The following is a 20,176-nucleotide window of genomic DNA, read 5'->3' on the forward strand; positions in this document are numbered from 1 at the left end:
TATGACTTTCCTTTCCTGTATGTACTACTGTTGTTTCTGTTTTTCAGGCAGGGAGAATGGTGGAAAGCTAAATCTCTCACAACAAAGAAAGAAGGTTACATTCCCAGCAATTACGTAGCAAAAGCAAACACCTTGGAAACAGAAGAGTAAGTTCTTCTATATTCTGAATACTGCCAGACTTCTTTTTCAACCTGGTGTGGGTGGGGGAAGAAGTTCTAACCCTCTTGAACTACTTTTCAGGTGGTTCTTCAAAGACATAACTCGAAAAGATGCTGAAAGGCAACTCCTGGCTCCTGGAAATGGCCCTGGAGCATTCCTTATCAGAGAAAGTGAAACATTAAAAGGTAGGCTTTGGGATGGGTGATTTTGAGATTGTAAAAATATGTGATCTGTCTTCAGAGAAATTTGCATCAAGTGGTATGGAATCATTCCAGTCTGTCTGTTTTGAACTTACTGCAATTACTTAAGAGTCAAAAAGATGAGAAAATTACCAGGGAAAGAGGTGAAAACTACAAATTATTAACCTGAAACAGAGAGGGGAAAAAAGTGTGTGGATGTGTGTACATATGGTGTATTACACTGACAAGAAGCAGCAATGAATGAAAAGATCTTTTTCCTTCATAGCTTTCATGATTCCTTTGTCACAGAACAATTTAAGTTGTAAACAGTAGAAGCTGTATTTTATTAAGTCTTCCATTTTTGTATCTATATCCATCACTACAAGTTTTAAAGTAAAATTAGTACATAATGAGAATCTACTCTTCTGCCTTGTAGTATCATTTAAAATACAAACAGAGAAACATTTTGGTAAAGATTTCTACTGCAGATACAGCTCTTTGTAGTGAAATGTTTAGTGAGTTCTCTAGATGTTTCAACTGAGATTTATAGAAGAGCACAAGATGGTTCTGCTCCAATATCTCAATTCTAACTGTGACCTAATTGGATGATCCAATTGAGTTCTAAGATTGCATCCTCCAGAGAGAAAACATGCTAATCCCTTCAGAGGATCATATGTCTGTCCTCTCCATTGGGGTAGGGTTTTTTTGGCCCCAACACTGCAGATGGTCAAACATTGAAACTGGCTGCTTCGGGAAGTGGTGGAGCCACCATTCCTGGAGGTATTTAAGAGGCATGTGGACATGGCATTGCGGGATGTGGTTTAGTGATGGGGCTCGGTAGGTCAGGTTAGTGCTTGAACCTAATGATCCAACCTAAATGATTCTATGATTGTTGCTTAGAAAGCTTTCTGTAACAGGCCTACATCACTATCTCTGTGCTCTCAAATGAAGACAGAGATCTAAATTCAACAGAGGCTGGTGAAAGTAAGGCAAAGTACCCACTAAATATTTCTTACCGTCTCCTGTCACTGGATGTGCATGTGGAGAGAAAGAGAAGGAACTGAGGTGCTTTCTTGACCTTTGGAAATGGGTGACGTGATTTGTATAAATGAAAGAAATAAAGGATTCTGTATTTTAGGATCAGTAATATGCTGCCCCATCTTAAATCCTACCTGAGGTTAGGATCACAAATATTAAATGATCTTTCCCTCTTGCATGCCTTGGGTCATTTCCAAACAATCCCTTTTCTAGCTGGCCATGACATTTAGCCTGTTCCTTTTCCAACACCCTGATCTCCGAACTTTAGTTTCTATCTCACTGGTGTGACAACCCTAAAGTTGCTTTCCCAGATGTTTCTACTCAAGACAGTGTGACTTTACGCAGACGTGCACATTAGTCATGGATGTCTGGATTATGGAACTCTTTAATTTACTGAATAAGATTGAAAGAGAAAGTCTGACTGTAAGCACTTTGGTAACCAGCTCAGAGCTAGCTATTGACTAAGTTTCTTATGTTGCTTGCAGTAGGCTTTTTTGAGGAAGTAGAGAAGTGAAAATAAAATAAAGTAGGTATTTTTGTTGAACTGAGCTGCATGTGTGAGCAGCCCAGACTTGCTATCTGTTAATAATCATTCTTTCTTTATCCTCAGGCAGCTATTCTCTGTCCATAAGAGACTATGATCCCCAACATGGTGATGTCATTAAGCACTACAAAATTAGGAGTCTAGACAATGGAGGATTTTACATCTCTCCAAGAATAACTTTTCCCAGCATCAGCGATATGATCAAACATTATCAAAGTAAGTTAAATGTGTTAGTGGATTACTGAATAGAATACAGCCATTATTTCCTGTGATGGAAAATAAATAATTTCTTGTTTTGTTTCAAAACTTTTTATCTTTTATTTCTAAGTAACTTGGACATGCATGTTATTGAAAATAAAGTAAAAATGGTTGGAACCCTAGTAAGGCTGCTATACGATCAGCCCTAATACATGCTCTGTTGCATGAAATTGTAAAATACAGGAAAGCTTTATAAAACATCATAGTGATGTTGATGCAGTCAATCTTGACTTAGTTTCAAGACTATAGTCAAGATTGACTGCATTGTAAACAAATAAATCTTGTATTTGAGAGTATATTACACCTACTTTTATTACTAACAGAAAGAGGGGGGTAGGATCAAGTTTCCACCTATATTTTAGCTACGAAAGTGACTTTTTATTTTGTACAACCTTTTGGTGAGTAGCTCAAAAATATATTTTTTTTCCTTTTGTCAATGGGAAGACAGGGAAGAAGAAAGATGTAAATCATATCAACTTTTCAAAGCCATGCTGAGGACTTGGCCATCACATTTATCTAAGTTGTTAGATACGCGTGGTAATTTTTCTGCACAGCTTGTAAACCTGATAATTATTTTACATTTATGTTAAAGTTATAGCTGATATGTGGCTGGAGAAAAAATTAGTTGTGACCTACTTATGCTTGCATTCCTGTGTGCACACATTTGAAACATACTATAAGAATACTTGATGACAAATTCCGAATACAGGTTCCAAGCCTGACACAAACGCACATCTTCATCAATGTACTGTTATCAATCAAGTCTTAAATTTATTTGTTAAAAATTGTAATTAGTAAAAAAAGCCAAACAATACCCCCCCCTCAAAAAAAAAAACGATGATGGTAACCAGATGCATGTGACACTTCTCTATTAAGTGTGAGAAGGTTATACTTTCATCAAGGAGCTGAACTACTTTGAAACAGCTTTGAACTGGTTAATGCACGCCTGAATTAAGTGGCCTTTGTCTAAAAACATGTAAGACACAGAAGTGTAACGGATTTTATAGTTTGTGTTTCTTTTGGAAAACAGAGCAATCGGATGGCTTATGCAGAAAATTGGAAAAAGCTTGTATTAGTCCAAAGCCTCAAAAACCGTGGGATAAAGATGCATGGGAAATTCCACGGGAATCAATTAAATTAGTGAAGAAACTCGGAGCTGGTCAGTTTGGAGAAGTCTGGATGGGTAAGCTTATTTCTTTGAAAAGAGTACATCAGCTGAAAGTAGTAGCATATAAAAGTTAATCCAAATGACAGTGGTCACAAGCTTGGTCTAGTATACTTGTCAGACCCAGAATATACCTTCTGTGAGGAAAAATAATAGGAGAGAGGATTTGTGAAGGGTAAGGTATCTGACACAGACATGGAACAAATTCTTAGGAGTAAGTACCGTAATTTAAGGTGTCTATACAATTAGGGTTTTTTTTTTGTTGTGTTTTATGGGGGAAAGTAGAAGAGTTTTAGTGAGATGTGACTCCTAATTCTCAAAATTGATTGGCATCTCAGAACTTTAAGTCAGATCAGATTGTGGCGAAGAATCTGAAATATAAAGAAATTGTCTTTTAGTGAATTATGTGTCATTTTTATCATCCATTGGTAAAGAAAAGACTGAAGTATAGTGTATGGGACTATGATACTGCATGGAAAAAGGGGTTGTTTAATCCAAGATTATTGTCTGAACTTGTTGCTCAGGAAGTAGGTGACTTACATAGATAGAAGATTAGAGATTGATATTGGAGGTTATCATGCAGGTGTCCAATAATGAAAGCACCGTAAGATTTGCAAGTAGTCAATGCTAACAAAATGATAGTGTTAGTTATTATAATTATAATTAGCCTTGGTTGTTTAAAAACATTTTCTCAGCTTCATTGACTTCCTGTAGTAAAGAGGTACAACCATTGTCTAACCACAATCTGATCATGATTTAATTCTCTTGCTTTTGAAATGCTGCCTATTCAGGGATCTGAGTATTCTTTTGGTTTCATATTACATGTTCTGTGAGCTATTCTTCACTTACACACTGGTTAATGGTTACTGTCTTACCTGACTTAATCGAGATAAACTGTACCTTCCTTCCAAAGTCTTAATTAAGACGCTTTTTCTGGTCAAATCATTGTCCTAATTCTTCTGTGAAACTTTTTTTGGTGGTTATATTTAAGCAGTAATAGAACTGTTTTAATACAACAATTCATTATCAACTTCATCAAGACTCTATAGGTAGGGTATTTCTACAAAACTTGAAAGTGTATCCCAAAGCTTATAAGATGATGCAAAGGGTGCTTTGTTGACCCACAGGAGTGCAGCAGCCTAACAGAGACACGCTTGAAATTTCATTGTTTTGAAGAGATGCTTTCATTGGGAAAAGTAAAGCACAGAGTGGTGCCACTTGAGTGGCAAGTACCACATGTTTACAGTGTCAACTGGAAAGGTCTATTTCAATTGTAGGTGCAATCTTCTTGTATAAATCCTGTAAAATTGCCAGCAACACATCTCTATCATGTAACATAACCAGATTCAGCTTTTTATCTGCCTTCATAAGAAAAGGCTTGAGAAAGCCTCTAGCTTGAATGACAGTTTTTGTGCCAGTACATTGTACCATTTTTCTCTGCCTAATAAGTCAGGGAAAGAAATAATGAACTGACACTGAAGTGCTGTGGAAAACTTCATGGCCGAACGTTATCACCCGCTTGAAAACGTAAATCATTATGGGAAGTGATTACTTCTGCATACACACACAAAGGCATTAAACTTCAAAAGGATGTTTCTGTTTCAAGATGTGTCCTCTTGCTTGTGTCCTTATTTTGACATCTCAGTTGGGTCTAACCCTTGTATCTGAATTGCTGCGCTGTGAGAAAAATTAACGTACTGTGAAATGTTTTATTGTGTTTCCTCTTCTCTGCTTCCTTTCTGAAGCAAGAGAAGCTGATTTGCTTCTTGCAGATCCTTTCAAATCAGGAGCATGGGTAAAGTTCGAGCTGAGAAAGACTTACTAGGTGAACTGTGCAGGATGTCAACAAACTGTTTATTGTGATGATGACCAACATAGAGATATCGGGCATTATGTAGAGGTACTGAGAAGTAAGCTGCTTGTTACACCCTCTCAATTATGTATATTATATATATACCTCATCTGAAGCAAAATGATTTTTAGGCCACAGTATGAATGAGAAATACTACTCCATAGCTTAATTACCAAAGACATTTCTACTTGCTAAAGGGTACCTAGAATTTTGGTTTCAGGGGGAAGAGCACGCAGTTCAGAGGAACTGTATCTAGTTCTAGGTTTCTCAGAACAAGAGAGACATGGAACTACTGGAAAGAGTCCAACAAAGGGCCACAAAGATGATGAAGGTACTGGAGCACTTCTTCTGCGAGCAAAGGCTCAGAGAGCTGGGACAGTTCAGCCTGGAGAAGAGGAGTATTGGGGGCAATCTTATCAGTGTCAAAAAATGCCTGAAGGGAGGGTGCAAAAAAGAGAGAACAAGGCTCCTGTCAGTGGTGCCCAGTGCCAGGATGGGAAGAACTGGGCACAAACTGGAACACAGGAGGTTCCCTCAGAAAACCAGGAGCACTTCTTTGCTGTGCAGGTGATGGAGCACTGGCACAGGCTGCCCAGAGGCTGTGTGCGGTATCTGCTCCTCAGAGACCTTCAGCAGCTGCCTGGATGTGGGCCTCGGCCCCTGCTCTGGTGTCCCTGCTGCAGCGGGGGTTGGGCCTGATAGCCCTTCCATCCTCAACCATGCTGTGATTATGTGATATATGAGAAGACAGAGACAATACTATTACTGCAATGTGAAGATTTGCCACCATTCTTTCATAATCTTTTCTTTTTAGTTCAGCCAAGTTCAAAGTTGAATTCTACCTCTTGCAGATTTACTTTTGGGTTTTGGAGGAAGTTAGCATGTGACAGGGGAGGAAGTCCTGGTTTTGACTTGGATTTAGGATGAAAATAGTGTTGATAACACTGTTTTTTTCAGTGGTTGCAAAGCACTGCATACACTAAGACAAGGACTTTTCTGTTTCTCCTGCTGCCCTGCCAGTGAGTAGGTTGGGGGACTACAAGAAACTGGGAGGGGACATAACCAAGACACCTCGGTAAGCAGCTCAGCACCACTCAGCCACTTGCTCACTCCTCATGGTGTGAGATAGGAGAGAGTCAGAAAGGTAAAAGCGTAAGAATTTATGGGTTGAGATAGAGGCAGCTTGCTAAGAAAAGCAAAAGCTGGGCATGCTAGCAAAGCACAACAAGGAATTTGTTTTCTGCTTCCCCTTGGCAGGCAGATCTTCAGCCACTTCCAGGAAAGTGGGGTTCATCACTGGAAATAAGTGACAAGTGGTGTCCCTGAGAGGTCCACACTGGGATCTGTACTGTTTAATATGGTTATTAACAACATACAGCAGGACTGGGTGCACCCTCAGCAGATTTGTACATTCTAGGAAGGAAAGTGCCATTCAGTGGGGCCTTCACAGTCTTGAGAGGTAGGCCCATATAAATCTTATGAAGCTCAGCAAGGCCAAGTGCAAGGTCCTGCAGCTGAGACAGAGTAATCACCAGTATTGGTACAGACTGGGGGAAATGAATGGATTGAGAGCAGACCTGCAGAGGACTTGGAGATATTAGTAGGTGAAAAATAGGATGTGAGCCAGCAACGTGCACTTGTAACCCAGAAAGCCAGTCGTGTCCAGACCTGCATCAAAAGAAATGTGACCTGCAGAGCAAGGGATGTGATTCTCCTCCTCTGCTCTGCTCTTGTGAGATCCCATCTCAAGTCCAGCATATAGCTCTAGGGTCCCCAGCACAAGAGAGTCATGAAACTGTTAGAGCAGGACCACCAAATGACTGTCCTATGAAGACAGACTGTGAGAGTTGAGGTTGTTTAGACTGCTGAATAGGAGGCTTCAGGGAGACCTTATAGCGGCCTTAAAATATTTAATAGGATCTTATAAGAAAGATGGAGAAAGACTTTTTACCACGGTCTGTAGTGATAGGTCGAGCTTTAAAGTAAAAGAGAGTAGTCTGAGACTAGAGATAAGAAATTCTTTACTCAGAGGATGATGAGGCACTGGAAGAGATTGCCCAGAGAAGTTGTGAATGCCCCATTCCTGGAAGTGTTCAAGGCCAGTTTGGATGGGGATTTGAGTAACTTTGTCTAGTGGGAGGTGTCCCTGCCCATGGCAGGGGGTTGGGACTAGGTGGTTTCTCATGTCCCTTCCAACCCAAACCATTCTATGATTCTGTGCCTGTAGCTGGTGAGGAAGGAGTGATGAGCCAAATTGCAATAGGATGTGAAGCTGCTGCTGTTTCTCAGTATCCTTCCAGCCAGCATTCTGGATATACAGTACCTCTTGCAACTGTGATGGCCTGAAACATTACCTGGCTTCTAACAGAGTCATACTTCTGTAGCTGAGGTTGTTCGCAGTGTAACGTTATAGGGAATTACTATGAAGGCAGAAGGAGAACACTACATCTTGTGAACAAGGTGACCTGTTCATCTTCAGTCTTGGAGATGTGGTCAGAAACACTTTATTACTGTCAGTTATGAATTCATATCACATCTTGGTCTGATTAAGCCCATGGAAGAATCTGGAAGCAACCTGCCTGTCCAGGACTTGTGTGTTATTGGTTGCATTACATACAATGTTTTAAAAAAGCCTAACTTGCTTCCTGCCATGGTATAAAAGGCTTTTCAGCTGTGGAGGTTAGTGCATTTGGGCAGCTCCCTTAGTGAAGTGGCAAACTAGAGTAGCACTGTAAGAATAGAGTCTATGTTTTATGCATTTTTGTTCCTAGTGTGCACTGATATGATGTGAACCATAATGCTCTGTGGCATTAATAATCCATGCATAGAATTCTCAAGTAGGGGTAAGAGAAAAGTTAACAACACAAATGGAGCCATTATAGTGTATTTTATTAATGAGGCACATTTTGCTTGCATCTCAGTTGCAAAATCTTCATTTTTAAACCCCAAATTAGAATATAAGTAATAAAAATTTTGAGGTATGTTTTCTTATGCAGCTGTTATTAAAATCAGAGTAAACCATACTGCAGAAATACTGTTATTAACACAAAGGCATATAATATGAACTGGGAAAACTGGTGCGTACATTTCATTAGCATCACCCGTGTATTTTTACAGTGCACACAGGATTTGAATATTACTTGCAAAGAATCTGGATTTCATGTCAGATGTCTTAGTTGTGAGTAAGAATGTAATTGCTTACTGCTTGTTTTGGAGTGTGTGTGTGTGTCCCAAGAGCTGGTGAAATAAATGAATGAGAGACGGATCAGAATCAAATGTCTCTAATGCCCTCATGCTACTTTACCTTCTGTTGCCCCCATAGGACCAGGATAGACTGTTTTCCTGCAGAAAACATTAGCGTTGGGTGAGGTTTTTGTTGTTAGTAACATAAACTGTCTGTAAGCACCAATGTAATCTGATGGACCTCTTTAGTGAATGTAGTTAATGTCAAGAGCATAGATCAGAAGTAATGATATTAATTAGTATGTCTAGCAGATTATTCCACAAAGGTGGAGTGGAGCTAACGTTCTCATTCAGGATATGGAATAGAACATTACAAGCTATATAAAGAAGCTTTATGCTTTTTAAGCAAAAAGAGATTTAACTTTTTTTTGGTGGACAGAAATTATATATGTGAGCTTCGATGACAGAATTTGACCTGTTGTTGTCATTTCTAATTATTAGATCATAAGGAGACATATCTGTATTATGCTTTGACCTTACCATGCTTGGGAAAAGTACATTCAATAATCACACAGTTAAATATTCTGTCACAGATCTAGTTGCTTTTGTCAGGTAATGATCTCTCTTTTAGAGATCATTAGGTGATAAAATGTATATTGGTTAGAGCGATGACTTAGGATCTTGGAATTAATTCCTTGCTTTGCCTGGGCAATAAAGAATATAAAGAAATATAATGTAAAGAAATGGTGGGCTCAAATGTAGAGGTACATCCATTGTGGTGATACCTTCCAGATTGCTGCTGAATAAAGAAGTGTGACTGTTTTGTCAAGTCGTGGAAGCTTTGCCTCTTCCAAGATTCATTTTTGGAATGTTGAACTGTGTACAGTAGGGGACAAAAGGCTGTGGTTTGATATTATTGAAGTGTTCTGTAAATCTGGAACGTTAGGAAGAAGTTGCATTTATGTCCCTCTCTGCCTATTTTTTATTCTTTTCCAAAGAAAAAGACTTTACAAGATAAACTTTAGGATCAGTTCTTGCTATTCTGTTGATTTTTTTAAATACTATTTTACGTTTAATAAATGTTTGGCTCAGAAAATAATTCACTACTTTCTTATTTACTATCACTTATTTACTATCTATATAAGTAGAGCGTTACACCAGAAGGTTTGTTAGACAGAGAAATGAAACAGCCGCAGTTGTTTCTGCTCTTGGCATGTGCTTTGCTGGAAAGGAATTGTGCGTTTTAAGTCTGGCTCTGAACACTGCAAGGCTGCAGTCCTGCCAGCATATCTTTATTGGTCACGAGAATGCTCTTTTGATTGCACTTCACTGAAATGTTCTGTTTTGAGTACCGAGGGTTTAAGAAAAGATTAAAAGCATGAGACAGGCAGGCATAAAATGGGTCTAATCATGGTATTTAAAGACATTCCATGATCCTGTAAGTAGTCCATTGCCTCTGTTAGAGTTTGAGACAGTTTATGTGAACGTTCATTAAAACATCTCTTGACTGTTTAGGTATTTTCTCATGGGCTACTTAGAAAACTTGGCACATAGTAAGACAGCTTACTTTCTTGAGGTGGTTTTTTGGTTTTTTTTTTAGATAAGTCATTCAAAAAAAAGTAGGAACTTGATTAGTTTTTACTACAACACGATGGCAAAACAGAATAACAAAATGCAATTTTAGTGTAAGTATTTGTGCTACACCTGCTCGGTAGCTCTTGGGCTTGTAGCTGTTAGTGGAATATAACCTCACCACCTCACCCACACTGTGGATTCCTACAGGTCAGGGTGCTGTGCCAAGCAGGGTGACTGAACATGTCTCTTCCTTTCAGGTTACTATCATAATAGTACAAAAGTGGCTGTGAAGACTCTGAAGCCTGGAACGATGTCTGTGCAAGCCTTTCTGGAGGAAGCCAACCTCATGAAGACGCTTCAGCATGACAAGCTAGTTAGGCTCTATGCTGTAGTGACCAAAGAAGAACCTATTTATATAATAACAGAATTCATGGCAAAAGGTGAGAATAACAGGATCACTGTCTTAGTAAACACTTCCCATAAGTCAGTGCACATCCTTTAAGAAGGAAAGAACAGAAAAGGAAAACTTGAGATTTTAGCATTATTCTGTTGTATGCTCCAATTTAAGGTGAAGGAACATCTGTCTTAAAAGAGAGGTAAATATTTAGATTTATGATTCCCTGTTGCATTTTTGAAATAGCTACTTCTACAGATTTCCCAAATGTATCATTTTTTAATTGTTTCAGATGCAGAGCATATAGCCCTCAAATAAATCTGTTTCCTCTGGGTTCTAATACCTAACTTTTGTGTCCGGTGTTGTAACGAGGCACTCAATAATGAAAACGTTAGAAGTTGCCTCGTGTAGCCCTTGAATTGATAAGTGTTTGTGTAATAAAGTCAGTGATGTGTGCAAGGATTGCTGCACTACTAGAAAAGAACAACCTGTAGCAGAGCATCACGACACAAGATAAGCGAGGTTTCCTTCTCAGATTGTCTTAGTAGTGGTTTTTAATTAATTTGTTTTGTTCTGTTTTCAAGTAGTACTGACAATGACTTCATAAACACCAGCTAAAATTCAGGAACTTAGGACTTTGAAAGAATTAATAAGTGTGATTCTCCTAGAGAACTTTCTTGATAGTCCATAGAAGAGGGTTATTATCAAATTCACCACTGAACGATGGTATACTCTAATTAGTTTTCAGCACTTAGGAAAATTGTAAAACTTGGATGCCTGACATTCTGACCTGAGAGTTACTGTTAATAGATTATGTAAGGAGACAATCTTACTGCGGTCAACTTGAAAATAAATCAAAACTACTAACTACAAAAAAAATCTGTGACCAAAAAAATAGGGTACTCATTGGGAACTTTATTCTGATACTAAGCTGCGCTGACTTAATTGTTCTCTGTGGTAACAGGAAGCTTGCTGGATTTTCTGAAGAGTGATGAAGGAAGTAGATTGATGCTTCCAAAGCTAATTGACTTCTCTGCTCAGGTAAGATTTAAGAAATATGCTAAAAATCGAGGGGGACTATTTCTCTCCAAGACTGAAACTCACAATGGAAGACTTTACCGTATTTTGTTTTTCTTTAAAGGAGAATATAATTTTCTAATATGTTTTGGTCTGAATAGATTGGGTTACTTGAAAGAAGGGAATGGAGGAAAAAAAGTGTCTCAAAGGGAATATGTGAAGGTAGGCCTCCCTCTTTGATACTGCTGGTGAGCTGCTTAGATGACAGTGGCACACAGTCACTTCCCTTTGTGGGAAGGCTGTTCTCACAGCAGCTGTGAGGTGGAAGTTTAAGTGCTACAGAGTCAGCACTTATGAGATTCATTAATAGGAGTGTCGTCTTCTTAAATTAGGTCAATTAGTCAAACCTCTCTGTTAACTTCTGCAGAGTATTGTTGGTTTCAAATTCTTAGGTAAATTACTGTGAAATTAATAAAATCTAATCAAATGATGTTTCATGTACTAGTGGCTGACTTATGAACCAGTGATTGTTTCAAAATGCACTAGTTATCCCACATCATAAGAACAAATTGTAAAGAGAGACACTACAGTTACTTGTATGTCAAAGTCTGTGTCAGATGCCTGTCTGGTGTTCTGCCTCTGATAGTTACAAACTTCAGATGTCCAGCGGGATATATAGAAAATAGAGTAAGAATTGTGGGTTTGCACAATAACAATTTACATAAAGTTGTTGTTCATGTTACTAATATGTAATGAAGCCATTTTGGGTAGGTTTTCCTTCCACTGTTTTTTTAATGTGTTATAGTTTGCAGACTGTTATACGCTGTTATACTAACTTGCTCAAAGTCGTGGGGAAAGATGAGAAAGCCCTAAAAAGATTTAATAAATTATTAGTGATTTATACTATAAAAACATTTGATATAAGATCATTATACAACTGCTAAATACATTGTATATCATATGACATTTTTATGTAGGTGTTCAATATCTCAAATACAGATTTTGTGTAACAGATTAAATACAGGAGCTGTTTTTACTGTGATTACTGGTTCAGTGTAGCTACAGGTTAAGTATTATGAACTATTTAGGTAATTCATCCTTGAGAATTTAGTGGAGATAAAAGCTTTGTAGATGCGGAAAGCCCATTTGATTCCAAGTCATGGTTTGGAGAGATGAGCAATGCTGGCTGTAAAAGATTGAAAAAATTAAAAATAAAGGATTAATATTAGGTAGCTTTGAAAATAGTGGGCAAAATTCAAGGCAGAGAAGAACATCTGTGGTTAGTGAGTGATATGAGGGGAGACTGAAGGTCAGCACGTGTGGTTGTGCAGTAGACCTTTTTATTAGAGCTCGAGGATGTTGTGTTGTTTAAAAGAATTCAGCATTTTCAGAAATTTCAAACACAAAAAAGCTTAACAAATTGGAAAGTAAGAAAAGGTAGCTGCATAAAACTTGGGTAAATCATTTCCATTGTGACAGGGGTCAGTGACTGTCATTTACGAAGCTTTGAAGGTTGGTTCATTTGAAATGGAGGTGACTGGTCACTGATCTGCCAGTAACCTCTTTGAAAGCCTCTTCCTGCACTTGGGCTCAGAGGGCAGGACCTTAGGCAGCACAGCAGGTATGTGAAGTCCCTCTCTTTACATAAGATGTAGACTATTCAGAGAAACTTCTGAGATCAAGCCATGTACTGGGTTGCAGAGTTGTCTTAAAGGGATGTTCAGGAAACACTTTCTGAGGATTTCTGACTGCAGCCCAAGCAAAACTTTGGAACCGAGAACAAAATCCAACTGGAACAGGAATTTTTCATATGGAAGGAATTTGTGGGTATTTTGAGCACATTTGTTTGAGGCTTTTAACGTCGTCAACTTAAAACAGGACAGCATGGGATAGATTTGCAGGCTGCCTTTGGTTCTCAGACCAGGGATTTCCACTTTGAACGACTAAGATGTCCCATTAGTCCTGTCTAATTCTGGCTGTTCAATTGCCTGTTCCTTAGGACAAAAATCAGACTAATGTACTTTCAAACTATGTTGGCCTATTGCTAAGATAATGGTTATTTTACTGCAGACTACTTATAGATCACACGCTACAAGAATGTAGGCCATATTATATAAATGAGAACATCATCTGTGTTTGGTTAGTTTTGGTAGCACTTTGGTTTGTGTAAAAGGATCATTGGTTTGTTCTTACAGCAGTGATGTCCTCTCTGGACAGCCTAAGGGGAACGAAATTCAGTGAACTGTGTTTCAGAAGAGACACGGAAGGAAACCACAGTGAACTAAAATGAGATCAGGAATACTTTTTTTCCTTGGTGGCACGCATGTGAGCCGCACATGGCTCTCTGACCATGCTTTTCCAGTAGGGCAGTTTACCAGCCTATCCTGGCTTCTTGGGGAAACTCAAAATGTAATAAGTGGTAGCAGAGGATTGTCTTTTCTCCCCTTGTGAGCGTGTGGTATTGCAGAAGGCTGACTTGCTCACAGCCACGCTACACAGCTGGCCTGCTTGCATCCACGTATGTGCACATGAAAATTTTGTTCCAAGAAAAAATTCTGGAAGAAAGTTACTCATTGCAGAGCAATACATTAGCAATGGACTTGTGAGTCAGCAGTATGAAAACGGACAGGATGTGTTTCCACATAATATGTTGCCTTTTTATCCAGAGGAGTGGCCTTTGTCACCTTACAGTGGCCTTGTCAGATCAGGAAGGATTGAGGATAGGAGGATGTATCTGTGTGACTAACAGGCAGCTGAACAAAATGTAGTGCCCTTAAACGTGAACTCAGTTCTGGAGCTGATTTGTCACTGCGCTGAAGAGTGCAGTGGGCTGGTGTTTCTTTGCCAAGCAGCTGGTCAGTGCTCCGGGCCCTGAATTCACAGAGCCTTTGCCTTCAGCAATCTTGAAAGAAATTTGCGTTTACAAGGGATAAAATATTCTGATTTTGCAAAAAAAAAGTAAAGATCGCTCCCACAGGCAATAACAAGCATCTCTTTCAAGCAAGTCCATGAATATACTGCTACACCACTACCCTGATTTTGCTGTTTTGTTTGCTGACCATACACATGCATTGATTCCATTTTTAACAGTACCAGATGAGTACTTAGGTAGACTTAAATCTGGTTCTGACCTCTGAGTATGGCTGTGGACTTGGATTTTTTTTTTTAATTTCTATTCTTTGCTGTGCGAGCAGACACAATTGATGAAAATAGGTCTGTGGAAAACGTGGCAAAAAGAAGTCCTTGCTAGGAAGGTGGTCCAGCTTGGTTTCCTAAAGGAGCTGAAGTTTCTCTTTTGTGCTTTAATTAGTGTGTGTAAGTAGAGGCCGGGGAAATCTAGTGTTGGCCCTGCCCTGGCAAAAATACGTTTGGCCCCTAGAAGTGAATGCTAGCAGTCTCTGTAACGAGTGTTCTAAAAGAAGCTGAGTTATGCAAACCTTCACCACGACCTGTCTGCATTGATACAGAACAGGGCTGTGGCATCGCCTGCAGAATTCAGCAGAACTGTACATTTCCAGTATATGCCAGAACCAAGGCCAGGAACCAACATGTCAGCCTCTCTCCCCGTATGGGCAGCTGAGCAGCATGGCGGCCTCATGGGCTGCCCTCGCAACTTCCTCCACCCGATGGCCGCAAGCTGACACAACTCACAGGCACTTCCACTTCCTGCTGCCTCTGCTTCTCAGCTCAGCAAGCGGGCTGAAGAAACGCGGGGCTGCTCTTAGCTGCTGCTTCCCAGTTCTGAGCTTGAGCGTAAGTGGATTTCATCACGTTGTTCACAAGCTATGCTGCCAGTCTTGCTAACGCAGCAGCCAGAGCATGCAGACTGCTCTCATTTACAGGCAGAAGCCAGGTGATTGCATCACCAGAGGGACTGCCACACTGGATTTTACTAGCTATTCTCTGTCTTGCCCCAAAGCTAACTTGCCCACAGAACTTCCAGTTCTTCGCTTCACAATTATTGAAATCACGCTTGCCTCTGTTTTATGAGGCCAACTAAGACAGTATGATGCAAATTCGGTGAACCTTTTGATCCAGTTATGTTCTGCTCTTGTTTACCAAAAGGTGAAATCCCGTTTTTTGGAGTTTTTTTGCTACTAAACTGGAGAACTTCTGGATTCCTCAATACCCCAGTCTCTCAATTCAAAGACAGTTCGTTTCTGCTGGCAGGCAGCAGCAGCACAGTAGGCGTTTTGAGACTGCATTTATTCACAGTTCCCTGGCTTCTGCTGGGCGCGCTTCCACCTGGAGCTATCACATGTACAGGTCCTGTGAAGAATAAAAAGCTGCATCTGTCAACACAAAGCAAAGCCTTTTAAAAGTCTACCCAAGCCACCTCAGAGTAATCACTTCTATATGAGTTCTGTTTTAAAATCATGGATGAAATAGAGCTGGAGAAGGTCAGGATGTTTTATCCTAGCGTTTCTAAGTGGTTTGCTGACTGTAGGTCATGCCCTCTGTGGTGTGATCACAGAAGTGTGATTTGTATTTGCTGAAAACATAATTAATTGTTTGCTATCACATTCTTAGTTTGTGACTAATCAGATAATGTCTTCAATTGTTCGGGCACAAAGAAGAGAAATAAAACAGGCTTTCTGATGGCTTTGCTTGGCTGGGTGTGGAAACTAAACGCCACCACCACCTTCTCTTTCATGAGGTGGTTCTTTATTCCCCATCAAGCAGCCAGTCCAAATATTGCATATGTGCAGGGAAGTGTGAGGAAAGTCGATTAGTTCATGATGGTTGCTGTATTTGCACTCGCCGACATTTCAGTTTCACCTGCCAAGCTGGCTGGTCCAATTTCAGCATAGATCTTAAAGCAAACCTTTACTTTCACCTCTCCTTCCTCCCCAGACCCAAGCAATTGCATTTGGAGGAGAGAACCAAATACAACTCTTCCATTTTGTGAGTGGTCTTTGAGTCTCTAGCAGGACACTCCATGACAGTTATTCCCAAGTAGCTGCTTCCTTTATTATAAAAATACCTTTTACTTATTTCTAGAAAATAAGAAATGCAGATGTTCTTCACTCTCTTCATCATCAGAGTTTCTTCCTGGTTTAGTGTGAGAACCCCTTTGTGTTCTATAAGTGAAATTAACGTCTGCCCTGCAGAAGTGGCCATCTATTGGCTTGTGAGAAAACCCTTGCAGTGGTAGGTGTGAGGGAAAGTGGCTGTATTTTCCACTGCTTCAGCCGAAAAAGAGGAATGAAGACAGTGTGGTTTCAGTGTTGTAAGTGGTAGTAGTGCGCACGTATGTTGTAGCCCTCAGGGACTTTTGAAAAATGGATAAGCAGAAGTGGTGTTCGTGACTGCTTAAAATTTGGTCAGGTGCTCATGTCTGCTTTACTGCACAGCTGAAACGTGCACCTCTGGCAATGAGAGGTACCCATACACCTGAATTCCGCTGAGATGGAGAGGAAGGAGCTCATGTATGAGTACAGTGGGGACCAGGACTGGAAAAGGACTCTTACTTTGCTGCTGCTTCATTAACAAATCAGAGAGCTTTTGAGTTCCCCAAGCAGTGTGGATGGCAAAGACCTGTCACCTCCAGCCATTCTGGGGTAGGATCTGTAGCACGGGTTAGGCTGCAGGCCTTGGGAACAGTGTACCAGCAATCTCACAAGGAAGAGAAATATTGACAGCTCCCGAACATTATTTTTTTTTTTCCTAGAACCTGTCAAGCTTTTGGACAGCATACTAACTACATGTAAGATTTACCGCTCTGAGTTGAGAAACTGTTTGTTTCAGTTTCTTTTTTTTCTGAAAAAAGCAATGCATTTTTCTTCACTGGATTTATAAAGAGCAGTCTGGACAAGCACTGAAGTAAAAATCCCAATGTATATTTTGAGGTCATTAATCACCTTTAATTTGATTTGGAAAATAACTTGATGAAATGCAAATGAAAGTTGCCTACGATAGTGTCTGAGTGCTTGCTGATGCCAAATGCTCCTCATGTATGAGCAAGTAGGTGATGTTGCAGGTGAAGATAAACATAAGTTATTTGACCTATCTTAGTGACTGTTTCGTAATTGCCTAGGCTGATAGCAGGTGATTAGATAGTTGGTGGGGATTTTTGTTTGTTTATTTTCATTTTTAACTATTTGCACTGTTGCTTAATCAAACCTTAAAAGAACATCTGTCTCTCTACTGGTAATGAATAAATGAATGTGACTTTGCTGAGTAATTGAAAGAACAGTGGGGCCAGGCTGCTGATGGTATTGTATGGTGTTGAAATACCAAAATATTTGTTCCTTTTGTTACAGATTGCAGAAGGGATGGCATACATAGAAAGAAAAAATTATATCCATCGAGACTTGAGAGCAGCTAACGTTCTGGTTTCAGACTTACTGATGTGCAAGATTGCTGATTTTGGACTAGCTAGAGTCATTGAAGACAATGAATACACAGCAAGAGAAGGTACATATTTTTATGTTTGCTTTTAAAACTTCAGCCTCTGGGAGGCAGTGGGACTGTATCTAAAAATAATATGGTCACCAAGGACAGAAAATGCCATAACAACTTCCTAGAGGCAGCGTTTTAAACTTTTAAAAAGAATAAGGAAGCAAGTAATCTTTCTGTGCTCCCCAGGCTTGTTGAAAACTTTATTTTAAAATATATATATATATATATAATTTCTTCCTTTTAAAGGAAATTAAGAGTGCTTAGCTGCATGCATTTTTTCTAAATTGAACAAATTAATTATTCATCCACAGCTTCCATCCCACTGAACTAAATGCTGAGAAAATACGAATTACTTTCTTTTCACATCGTAAGTGTCATATGCACCACATTTCCCTTATGGAAAGGAAGCAGGCCCAGGAGTTGCAGTTGCTGGGAGAACCTTTTCCAAAATTGGTTATCTTTTGAAGCCGCGGTTGCCCAGAGAGGCAGCGGATGCCCCATCTCTGAAGACATTCACGGTCAGGTTGGACAGGCCTCTGACCAACCTGATGTAGCTGTAGGTGTCCCCATTCATTGTAAGGAGTTGGACCAGATGGCCTTTAAGGGTCCCTTTCCACTCAAAAGATCCTATGATTCTATGATCTGCACCTCCAGCAGCATTGCTGCTGTTCTTCGGGGAGACACTCAAAGGCTGAGCCCCTGTCCAAAGCTCAGCTGGGAGGCAACATTGCAGCAGGGGCAGGACTGGTAAGAGAGAATCATACTACTGAAGAGACGCTACATCATATCCTCATGCAAACTGGATGGCCGCTGTGGAATTACAGGGTGAGAATGGAAGAATCAAAGTATGAGGAAGAAAGGGCACAAGACATTACAGTTGAGATCAAAGGGAGATCAGCTGTTCAGAAGACACTAGGTAACAGAAATTAAGTAGGAGATGAAAGGCAAGGGTCTGATTAAGCACCTTTCAGAGGTACAGAACCCCATACCTGTGCTTTTTTAAATAGCTCTGGACACTGTATATTAATTAAATGAACCTTCCATGTTGTAAGTTCCTTATGCTGAGTTTCTTCGATGGGATTTCTGGTATCCAGTAAAGTTTCCTGGCTTACCTGGTATTTTGTGCCAGAATGACAGCGCCGGTTAAAAATAGCATGAATAGAATCCGTTCAGATTACTATTCACTGTCTGAAGTAATATTCCCCAGTGAAGGCTGAATGAACATTTCTTGTTTTACCAGAGGGAGTTTGCATTTATGTGGGATTTTTTGGAATCAGTTATTTAGATATGACAGTATTTTAGGGTATGCTTGCTACACCTTTAACACCTCTGTGGCTGTTTAGAAATGACTGAATGTGAAATATGTTAAAATGCATGTTGAAGCTAGATTGGTAAAAGTTAAAGTCTTGTGAGTTCCAGCTGATGGGAATTTTAAGATTTTTCTTTCCCCTGACAACTGGGCATAAAGGAGACTGCTTACTGCCATCGTAGCAAAACATTAACAATACTGGAGAGGCAAAAAGTGCCATATACGAGGTCTGATCCAAAAGTAATACCACCTGTTTCATTATGTTGGCCCACAATGTCAGAGGCAGATGTTGATGGCATGGCAGTAGAGGCTGAACCTTCCCACCAGTGTTCCATTACATTTTGTTGTGTGACAGATGGCAGCAGAGGGACAGTCTGACTAAATGGCATGTGATGTGGAAGCGCAGATGAAGCAAAGGTGTGTCATTCAGTTCCTCCATGTGGAAAAAATGGCATTCATCAACACTTGCTGAGCGATTATGGAGACCAGACAGTGGGTGTGAGCACAGTGAGGCAATGGGTGGTGCATTTCAGCAGCGGTGACAGTGATTTGAAGGACAAGCCATGTTCCTGACACTCATGTATAGCCATCACATCACAAAATGAAGAGCATCTCAATCAGCTCATCCACACGAATTGGAGGATTACAACCTGGGAACTGTGTACAAAGCTGAATACCACCTTGAGTGCATTGGAAACAATGGTGGCAATGTTGGAATATTGCAAACTATGCACCAGGCAAGTCCTGTGAGTGCTAACATAGAACAGAAAGAACACTGTATGCAAGTTTGCCAACACCTATTGAACCAGTAGGAGGCTGAAGGTGACAGTTTCCTGGATTGTATCATTACCAGTGACAAATTGTAATGTCACCAGTATAAGCCAGAATCAAAATGGCAGTCCATGGAGTGGCGACTTGTGGATTCTCCATTGAAGAAGAAGTTCAAGATGAATCCCTCAACACATAAAAAGTGATGTGCACTGTTTTTTGAGATAGGAAAGGAGTGATCCTTCTGGATTTCCTGGAACCCGGACAAACCATCAACTCTGACCACTTCATCACGACGCTCACTAAGCAGAAGGCTCAAACTTCCAGAGAAGA

General features: G+C 40.0%; 1 protein-coding gene across 5 annotated transcripts in view; it reads left to right on the top strand.

Annotated features, from left to right (window-relative positions):
• Nucleotides 1-20,176, top strand: part of LYN (LYN proto-oncogene, Src family tyrosine kinase) — a 48,761-nt gene that overhangs the window by 21,932 nt on the left and 6,653 nt on the right. For all 5 annotated transcript variants that reach the window (XM_021386281.1, XM_021386277.1, XM_021386282.1 and 2 more), the window contains exons 5-11: nucleotides 48-146; nucleotides 241-344; nucleotides 1,987-2,136; nucleotides 3,209-3,361; nucleotides 10,211-10,393; nucleotides 11,312-11,388; nucleotides 17,628-17,781. In XM_021386281.1, the coding sequence (XP_021241956.1) occupies nucleotides 48-146; nucleotides 241-344; nucleotides 1,987-2,136; nucleotides 3,209-3,361; nucleotides 10,211-10,393; nucleotides 11,312-11,388; nucleotides 17,628-17,781 (920 nt within the window). The remainder of the gene's footprint in view (nucleotides 1-47; nucleotides 147-240; nucleotides 345-1,986; nucleotides 2,137-3,208; nucleotides 3,362-10,210; nucleotides 10,394-11,311; nucleotides 11,389-17,627; nucleotides 17,782-20,176) is intronic.

This window comes from Numida meleagris, chromosome 2, assembly GCF_002078875.1.
Source record: "Numida meleagris isolate 19003 breed g44 Domestic line chromosome 2, NumMel1.0, whole genome shotgun sequence".
Classification (NCBI taxonomy): Eukaryota; Metazoa; Chordata; class Aves; order Galliformes; family Numididae; genus Numida; species Numida meleagris.